This window comes from Triticum urartu, chromosome 6A (assembly GCF_056163025.1).
Source record: "Triticum urartu cultivar PI428250 chromosome 6A, HENAU_Tu73, whole genome shotgun sequence".
Classification (NCBI taxonomy): domain Eukaryota; kingdom Viridiplantae; phylum Streptophyta; class Magnoliopsida; order Poales; family Poaceae; genus Triticum; species Triticum urartu.
The window spans coordinates 561420820-561430456 of record NC_141878.1 but is presented as its reverse complement, the minus strand read 5'-3'; the positions used below and the strand labels follow the sequence as shown (position 1 = coordinate 561430456).

Here is a 9637-nt window from a genome sequence, read left to right as displayed (position 1 = left end):
TGAATGTTTTAACTGTGTGCAAATTTTGTAATGAAATGACACTCATGGAGATCCGGGAAAAAAGCAAGATCGATGCTCTGAAAAGACTATTGTTGGAAGCATTTTGAAGCATCAATTTTGTTATTTTTGCCAAGACCTCTATGACTGTCATTTCATCACAGAATTTTGTGCACAATTTATTCATCAATGTTGCCACAAAATAAATTCAGAATGTTTTGAATTTTTATCACTTTTTTGGATTTTACTGTTTATCATGGAGCATGTGAGTTCGGGATCAAAAGATCACTTTCGAGGACATGGAGTATTCGAACCCGAGCTCACATTTTGATGAACAGTAAATCAAAAATAATTAAAAATTGATAAAAGAATCATCGTAAACATTGATGAATGTTTCAACCGCGTGCACATTTTTGTGATGCAATGACGTTCGTGGAGGTCTGGACATAAAAAAAGATTGATGCTTCCAATGTTATGAGATGAAATGACACTCACAGTTTTTTCTTATACAATGGATCGTCTTTTATGTTACATCTAGCATTGAGGCGATTAAAGTTAAAACTAGAATTTATGCAAAAAAAGAGAGTTAAAACTAGAAAGGTGTGAATAAGAGAAGAACATCTCGTACAAAGAAACAAATGTTATATCTTTCTTTTCAAAATATCATTTCTTAGCTAACAAACATTCTTTTTTCTTTCTCTTTCCCACCTCGTTGGTTAACCTACGTGGTTTCCTCCCAAAACAATTATTCTGTGTATCTAAAGGCACCTCCGACGCGATCTCTCATATCGTGTTGCAAACTTCGAACATAACTATTCGGCTACAGTTTGCCATCTAACATGGTGCAACGGCCACAGTTTGCCATCTAACACGGTGCCTCATGGATCCGTGGACCAATTCGTTTGTCTGAAATTCCACAAATCAGACGAAAACAGGGAGAATTTGTGGGCGTTCAAACCGCTATCACGTCCGCATCCGACACCTTGGACCCATGCAAAAACCTATCTGCCCTAAACCCTTCTCCGCGCATTCATATGTCGGTCAGCATCGCTCCAGAGCAGACATGACTTCAGGACATTGATGTTGGTTAAAGTGATGTGACTGAACACGGCGTCGCTTCAATGTTGACGCGGTGAAAATGAGAAGTCTACTCCGGCCGGCGCACCGCATTGAAGCAGGCTTCCCGTCCCTCACGTGACCGCGCCTATTTAAGCAAGGCTTTGACGTCGTCCACACCACACCATCCCACTCATCTCCGCTCACATCCTCTCCGATCCGTGCCGGCCACAGCACACCACACCATGCCAAAGTCATGGTTGTCCGCATTGTCAGGCGACGACTCCGGATCTTGGTGTAGTCGCCGTCGCACTTCCGAGCCCTCGATCTCCATGATGGCCGCCTCCTTTGACAAGGAGGGGATCGTCATCTCCTTCGGCGACAAGGAGGAGTAACCGCCGCCGTAGCGACGGTGGCGGCTCCTCATCGTCCCGAAGCATCATGGCAGCAGGAGAGAACGGCCAGGGAGGCGGCGCAATGGGAGCATTCGCAAAGTACTACGAGGCGCCAACTTGAGTTTGCATGGACCCATGCCTCATGTAAGCCTGAGCCCGCGACCGGTCGCCGACCACGGCAGGAACGACCGCGTGACGATTACGCCGCCTCGACGGGGAGCTCGTGAAGACCGACGAGGAGAGGTCTCTCAGCGAGACCGCCAACGTCACCACTGCCGGCAGGAGGAAGGGCAAGGCTTCCCAGCCAGGGTCAACGTTGGTCGCGGTGGCCCTCCACACGGTGTAGGAGAAAGCAGAACAGTTTCTCGGTGAGCGCGAAGCGACAGTCGGGTAGGGCTGTCGCATCCCCGCGCCCTTCCAGCGCTGGAAGGACTACTTCGATGATGACACGAACAACTATGAAGGTGTTGCAGGCCAACCCGACCACCCGTACGAGGTTATCATCCGTTACAAGTTATTTTTTAAGGTTTTATTAGTTTAAAGGATGAAATATCGTTTGATTGATGTATGTTATATGTCTAAAATTAATGAATTTAATCTGTTTACATGAATTTTGTTCAAATTTATTTATATTGTGGGTATGACGAGCCTTACATCATCGGATTTTTTAACACAATGCAGACACAAATGCTCATATATACGTGCATATACTCACACCCTATCCTTATGAGCCAGCATATGATCTTAAGATGAACTTACCGTAGACGCCTCGTAGTCGACGGGAATGTCTCTTCCCACTGAACGTGTATCGTCGAAAATTCTGAAATAAATTCAAATGCGAGCACCAAAGACTTGAACCCTGATAGACGGTGGATAACACTATCCACCTAATCATCCAACCACACGTTGCACACGTTGCGCATCATGGGATCTCGTATCACTGTCCGCCTGCAGACGTGTTCACACGCGTCCGCAGTGAAACACTACATCGGTTTTAGCCTTTAGGACTAGACCTGGCCATGGGCTGCCCGGCCCGGCCAGCCCGGCCTGACCCGGCCCGAAAAAGCCCGACCCGGCCCGGCCCGACGCTGCTCCCGGGCCGGGCTCGGGCCTAGATTTTGAGCCCGATGGCCTGGCCGGGCCGGGCCCGAGCCTGTCATTTTTGCAGTTTTTTGAAGGGGCCCGGCCCGAGGCCCAAGCGGCCAGGCCATCGGGCCCGTCATTTTTGCAGTTTTCTGAAGGGGCCTAGTCCGAGGCCCGAGGCCTGGCGGGTTTTTGCATGTTCGGGCCGGGCTTGGGCCCAAAAACTAGGCCCGATGGCCGGGCCAGGCCGGGCTCAGGCCCAGGTTTTTTGGCTCGGGCTTGGCTAGGCCCGGCCCGAGGTATATTTAGGACCTAACGCACCAGAAATGCTAAATCAACGGGCTCTTTACGGAGCACTACGGGCCATTGCCTTAATTCTCTTCACCGCCCTCTCCCCCCGCCCGATTTTCAGGTGGGTGGGACCTGTCCCGTCCCCTTAAACCAATTATAATGTGTCAAATCTCAACCACTCCGTAAAATCTCTGTAAAAATCCGTGAATGTAGTATTACTCCCAAAGAGCATTTTCAACGGCCGCGCGAAACGACGCGCGCGCGGTAAACGCAGCCTTTAGCGCACGCGGGGCGTTTTGCCACGCTCCAGCGGCGGCGGGAAAACCACGCGCGCGGAAACCGTTTGCGCGTGCGCGAAAAGGCGCTAGCTCGCACGTCATCTTTTGCGCGCCGCTTCCGGCGCGCCTATAAAGTGCGGCGCGCGCCACGCGCCTCTCCACGTCTCCTCTTCTCCTCTTCCTCTCTCTCTGCCACGCGCCGCTCCAGCGCCCCGCCACCGACGCGCCTCCGTCGCCCCGGCGCCCCGCCACCGACGCGCCACCATGCCGCCGCGCCGCCGAGGAGCGTTCGGCTACCGCGGCGTCCGCCTGCGCCCCAACGGCGGCTACTACGCGGAGATACGCTCCGGCGATCTCCGGCTCGGCCTCGGCACGTACGGGACGGCGCGCGAGGCCGGCCGCGCGTACGACGCGGCGGCGTGGCGTCTAGGCCGGTCGCGCGGCCAGATGAACTTCCAGGATGTCTACACGCTCCAGCAAGCGCTCGACCGTGCCCCGCTGCCGCGTCTGAACACGGCACAAGACCGTGCGGAGCACGCCGAGCGGCAGCGCCGCCTCCTCGTCGCCCAGGAGGACGAGCGGGTCATGGCGGAGTGGCGGCGCCGCCACCCGGAGGACGTTGCCTACGAGCAGTCCTACTGGGCAAGGCGTCGCGAGGAGGACATGCGAAGGCGCCGCGAGGCGCGGTTGGACATGCGTCGGCGCAAGGCGTTGGCGAACGCGCAGTCCGATCTCGTTGAAGCAGGTGAGCAGTCGTTCTTCACGCCGGATGATGATCGGTGGTTGGACATCTGGCTGGATACCTCGGACGACACCACCGAGGAGGATGACGATAGTGATGATAGCGACTTAGACTAGTTTTTTTGTATGCAATCTATCTCGTGTTTTATCGTTTGTCGTTTTTAATTATTATGCAATCTATGTTTCCGATGTAAAATACCTTTGTATCGTTAATCTATGCAATCTATTTATTTTCCAATAGCCTAGAATGAGCACGCGTGCTGCTTTTTTGCGTGCTGCTGGAGCGGCGCGCGCTGCATTTTAGCGCGGCTACTGGAGCTGGCGTAACGCGCCGCGCCAAACCAGCCGATGCGCGCATGGCATATGTGTTTTTTGCGCGCGGCGCGCCCGGCGGCACGCCTGTTGGAGATGCTCTAACGCACTGTACACGCCCTTGCCGTCGGCTACCAAAGCAATGAAACGCATGAAGTCTTCCTCCGGGTCGTCGACTTTGTCGCCAACCTCACTCGAACTCCTCGCCGTCGACGGCTCTCCATTCCCGCCTTCACTCACCGCCTTATCCCCTCCCACCGCGGACGCAGAGGAGACCAGCCACCCGCTGTCTCGCCGCCGGATTAGGCCGCTGATCGAGTTCGCGCACTCGCTTCGACCGGCCTCTTCCTGCCCGGCGCCGCGCCGAGGTAGGTGGAGGACGAGATGGCGCTCCGCAGGCAGCGGACGTTGAGGTGAACCGCGGCAGCTAGCTCTTGGGTCTGTTTTCTTTCGGTCAGGGGTCCAGCATTTACGACCGTGCCCAGCAGGATCAGTCTGATTCCTATTATTCCCTTAAAAAAAGTCTGATTCCTATTATTATTATTAGTCTATTATATAGATCATGCACGTATGTGTGTTATTAATTTTTTTGACTTGTTAAGCTATACTAAAATTAGCATATGTGGGTAAAGTGAAAGGCAGCACCACCTAAACTAAAACTGTTGATGGATAACTAAAATTTATTTAAAGTACTCTGCTTACTTGACATAGAAAGAAGAATATTTCTTCTGAATTGTAAATAATCATAGTCCATGTTGTTAGTAAGGAACAAGAGTCCAATTTGTCGTGCACGGTTCAGATGTTGGGGAAATCTGGTGCTAGGGTCCAACCAATTTTCTTTTTGTGCTGCTGCCATTCACAGGTTTGATGAGGAGATGGGGATGCCGCCGCCACCAATTCAACAGGAACAGGCAGCATTACCTGCTAGTATTGCTGTCGCGAGCTCAGGGGACATACCAATTCAACAGAAACAGGCAGCATTCCCTGCTATTAAACTTGGTGTCGCGAGCTCAGGGAACAACAAGATTTTTGATCCATCAAGTGGCTTCATCTTGACATGGAACTGCATTTTCCTTTTTTCATGCTTGCTTGCTCTATTCGTAGACCCCCTGTACTTCTACGTGCCAAAAATCGTCTACGGCACCCCCTATTCATGTGTCGGGACAGACAGGCATTTAACCATCATCGTTACATTATTACGATCAATTACCGATCTTTTATATGCGATTCACATCATACTAAAGTTCAGAACTGCAATTTTTAAGAAGAGCTCAACCTTGGGGATTTCTAAAGGAGGATATTTCGTCAGAGACCCTAGAGAGATTGCATGGAAATATTTGAGATCTGACTTTGCAATTGATGTGGTGGCTGCACTGCCTTTGCCACAGGTAACTTGCTAGTCCTCTTTTTTGTTCCAAGTGGAATGCAAGTAGTTCTAATGAAGTAATGATGCCTGGTTTTAGGATGTTTGTCATGTAAGTATTTGCAAATCTTAAATCTTATTTAACATGGATATGCTATACAAAGTGTGAAATTGTAAGATAGGGATGAACTCAAATAATTTTCTTCATCGCAGTTGCAATCCTAATTTTTTGTGAAAATAAAAGTATATATAGTTCTGTTTGAGTTCAGCACTGCATTGGACACGATGAAGAAATACTATATAGGTTCAACCATTCTCTCTCTAAATGAGCCCTTGGGATTGTCTGTAAAGGACATTCTAGAAAAAGATTACCTGAAATAAAATTTTGCACTTTCAGTAGAGTGGATTATTTCAGAACTTCGAGGGGCCTCAACCTGATGGTGAGATCCTGCACCCATGTTCGTATCAACTTATGTGACTCTGTGGTTCAACCTGGGCGAATTTCTTCCCTAACAAAATTCAAGAATCTTTTTTTGTGTGAACAAAATTCAAGAATCTAATGCAGAAATCGTGGAGCTTATGAGACAAACCACTGAACTTTTTTTTTCATTCACATACTCCCTCTGTCCCCATTTACATGGCGCACACATATTTCTAGGTTCGACTTTAACCATCAGTTTGACCAACAAAATGTGAGTTAGGTGTCACAAAAATTATATCATTCAATTTATGTTAAAATGTAGCTTCCAACAGTATAAGTTTTATGACATAATAATTAAGATAACGTTGGCAAAATTGATGGTTAAAGATTAATCATGGAAAACGAGGGCGCCATGTAAATATGGACGGAGGGAGTACAATCATTGTGAATTATCTATGTTCTGCAAGGGCAAATAATGTATTGTTCTGTGCAGCCTGGAAGCACTGCATCTCAATTTCTCGTTTATTTATTCTACTTATGTATCTTTACTTAATGTGCAGATCATAGTCTGGTATTTGATACCAGCTATCAAATATTCCAACGCTGAGCCCAGCGATAACATTCTGGTGCTTATAGTTCTTGCTCAGTATCTTCCAAGACTATATCTCATATTCCCTTTAACTTATGAAATTATCAAAGCTACTGAAGTTGTTGCAAAGACTGCCTGGCAAGGGGCTGTATACAGCCTGTTGCTTTACATGATAACTAGTCATGTACGGTATCTACATGCTTTTATAGGCAACCTTTCATCATTTGATATGTATTGCAATTTTCTTAGGATCCCCTGCTCCTGTTCATTTAGGTACTAGGTGCAGTATGGTACTTGCTATCCGTTGATCGCCAAACAGCCTGCTGGAAAATGAGTTGCAGGAATGAAACTGGGTGTGATATTAGGTACCTAGATTGTGATATGGCACCAAATCAGAAATGGGCTAGTACGACTGATATCTTCCATAGCTGCAATGCTAGTGATACCAGCATCACATTCGACTATGGCATGTTCCTGCCTGCACTGTCAAATCTAGTGCCTGCTCAGGGTTTCTTGATAAAGCTCTTCTATTCCCTTTGGTGGGGTTTACAGAATCTAAGGTATTTCTGCACTGGACATCTTCATATCAAACTATAGTACTAAGTGAGAACTTACATTGCAATTTCCTTTACAAACAGTTGCTCTTTGATACCGTTATAATTAGAAACAGAGGGCGTATTTACAAACAGTTGCTCTTTATATTTCTCCCCATTCCTAAATGTAAGACGTTTAAATTAAGCTGCCAAAACGTCTTATATTTAGAAACAGAGGGTGTATTATGTAAGTTGAAAGCTTCCATAGAATCTTACTCTTTCAGTTTCGGCTGAATCTTGTCGGTATTCGTAAGTGGCTCTCTAACATGGTATATCTCCCTTCCATGTTCTTGACAGTTGCTATGGCCAGACTATTTCTGTTAGCACCTACATTGGTGAGACACTGTTCGGTATATTCTTGGCAGTATTCAGTCTTGCCTTGGAATCATCCGGCCTGGTCTTGTGTGTGTATTTGATTGGAAATGTGCAGGTACATTTTACATACTTACTTACGCTCTATATTGTAGAAGTTCATTATTCATGTGCATGAAACTTATCATTTTAATCAGAATGTATAAATGTAAACTGTTTTTTTAGAACATACTATCTTACATTGTTATTACTGCAGACCTCCCTCCAATCTATCACTGTGAGGGAGGATGAGTGGAGATTAAAGCAAAGAGATACGGAGGAGTGGATGACATACCGTCAACTTCCTGGTGAACTGCGGGAAAGAGTTAGAAAATTTATTCAGTACAAGTGGCTTTTAACTCGAGGTGTGGATGAAGAGTATATATTTCAGGTTCTACCAGAGTATCTGCGACGTGAAATAAGACGCCACCTTTGCTTGGATCTTGTTCGCCGGGTAAATACTTGTACACGATTATGTGGAAATACATAACGAATGAACTAGACTTTTTATTTTGAATTTTCAAATGCACTAGACTTCTTGTTATCATTTGTCATGTGCTAATCTCTCTTCTATTATGAGGTTTCAGGTTCCGTTTTTCTGCCAGATGGATGACCAACTTCTAGATGCCATCTTTGCGCGTCTTGTATCATCACCGTGCACAAAGAGCACATACATTATCCGTGAGGGTGATCCGGTGACTGAGATGCTCTTCATCATCCGTGGGAAACTGGAAAGCGCCACAACAGATGGTGGCCGCACAGGCTTCTTCAATTCAGTTCTCCTGAAATCTGGTGATTGCTGCGGCGAGGAACTTCTTGGATGGACTTTTATCCCGGAACCTACCAGTTTGCCAACAGCCACCTGCACAGTGAAGGCGCTCACAGACGTGGAGGCCTTTTCACTTCAGGCTGAGGATCTCAGGTTCGTGGCCAGCCAATTCGGGCGGTGGCATAGCAAGAAGCTGCAGCACACTTTCCGCTACTACTCACCCCATTGGAGAACATGGAGTGCGTGCTTCATCCAAGCTGCTTTGCGGCGGTACATGAGGAGAAAGATGGAGAAGGGCCTGAGATCAGAAGACTCGAATGGTGAAGAAGGGCCTCCACGGAAGAATAATCTCTAAGAATGATGGCCGCGAAAATAATGGCTGGGAACTTTAAAGGGCTTCAGGCCATAAAAGACCTGTCTACACTAAAGAAGCCGGAGGAGGAGCCAGATTTCCCAGCTGAACCTTATGTATAAGGTAGTAACTTATATCCTGTCCATAACGGACACTGATCCTGCTAGCTCTGCTGCCAGTTAGTCAGTCTTTGCCGCATGGAGGGGACCGTAATCCGGTTAGAATTAGGATTCACAGAACCGGCCGTTGATCTGAGGATGCTAGGAGATGCTAATTACTCTACGTTGTACATTCAGATGTATCTGTGTTTGTAACATCATTGGCACGCGCCGCTATGCTGACTGCCAGAGTTCTAACGTTGAAGCCATAGTCTGACCTTGCTATTCTTGTTTAAGGTATGAGCGACTCCACTTCGTTATCAGCAGCTCTGATGCAGAGGCTGGGGACAATCTTCCTTTTCTATTTATTAAAAAAAAACTTTGATATCAGCATCATTTAGGTTCTGGATATGCTTTCCATTACGCTTTCAATAACGCTATATGCTGTTACAGTGGCAGCAGTGACCTATGGAGGATTTGGACGACAAATTTGAAACCTGTGCTGGCAATCATATTTAGTGGCCGAGTGCGGAGGCCGGGCTATGCATGCGTGAATCTACTTAAGGTTGTAATAAAGCATGTTTATTTGCAAGAGAGATAGAGAGGAAAAAGACAGGCTGCGTGAGGTAGCAGGCACCAAAATTCCTGTGTTCTTCTGTTCTTGTGTGCGAGGTGTGTGAAATAGCTGAGAGGAAAAAGAAGGGAGCGGGCTATTAGCTCCAACAAAGCATCATTGAAGGTTGTCGTTTATCTGCAAATGGGCGCAATTTTTTAGCGGCAAAAGTACATGCAATTTTTCAGCAGCAAGAATTATTTTTGCAATTTTACCACTATTTTTCTACCATGATTCCTAATGTTTTATATCTGTATAAGAGCACGGAAAAAAGATCTGGCCACAAATCCTCATCCCAGATATGTCATGCTATTGTTTGCAGTTTGGTTCATGTT

At 47.1% G+C, this 9637-nt stretch overlaps 1 protein-coding gene and 1 pseudogene across 2 annotated transcripts; both read left to right on the top strand.

Annotated features, from left to right (window-relative positions):
* Window positions 1-3364: 3364 nt before the first annotated feature.
* LOC147966324 (uncharacterized) lies at window positions 3365-3958 on the top strand. The gene has a single exon (XM_087530787.1). The coding sequence runs from the start codon at window positions 3365-3367 to the stop codon at window positions 3956-3958; it is 594 nt and encodes a 197-aa protein (XP_087386913.1).
* A 283-nt stretch (window positions 3959-4241) lies between these two features.
* LOC125515043 (cyclic nucleotide-gated ion channel 17-like) lies at window positions 4242-8976 on the top strand (annotated as a pseudogene). Its single transcript, XR_015608842.1, has 7 exons — window positions 4242-4566; window positions 5016-5541; window positions 6498-6710; window positions 6800-7086; window positions 7417-7549; window positions 7688-7924; window positions 8058-8976. The product of XR_015608842.1 is annotated as a cyclic nucleotide-gated ion channel 17-like (transcript).
* The last annotated feature ends 661 nt before the right edge of the window (window positions 8977-9637 follow it).

Coding starts and splice junctions, on each gene's coding strand:
- LOC147966324 (XM_087530787.1), top strand. CDS start 3,365: ATGCCGCCGCGCCGCCGAGGAGCGTTCGGCTACCGCGGCGTCCGCCTG.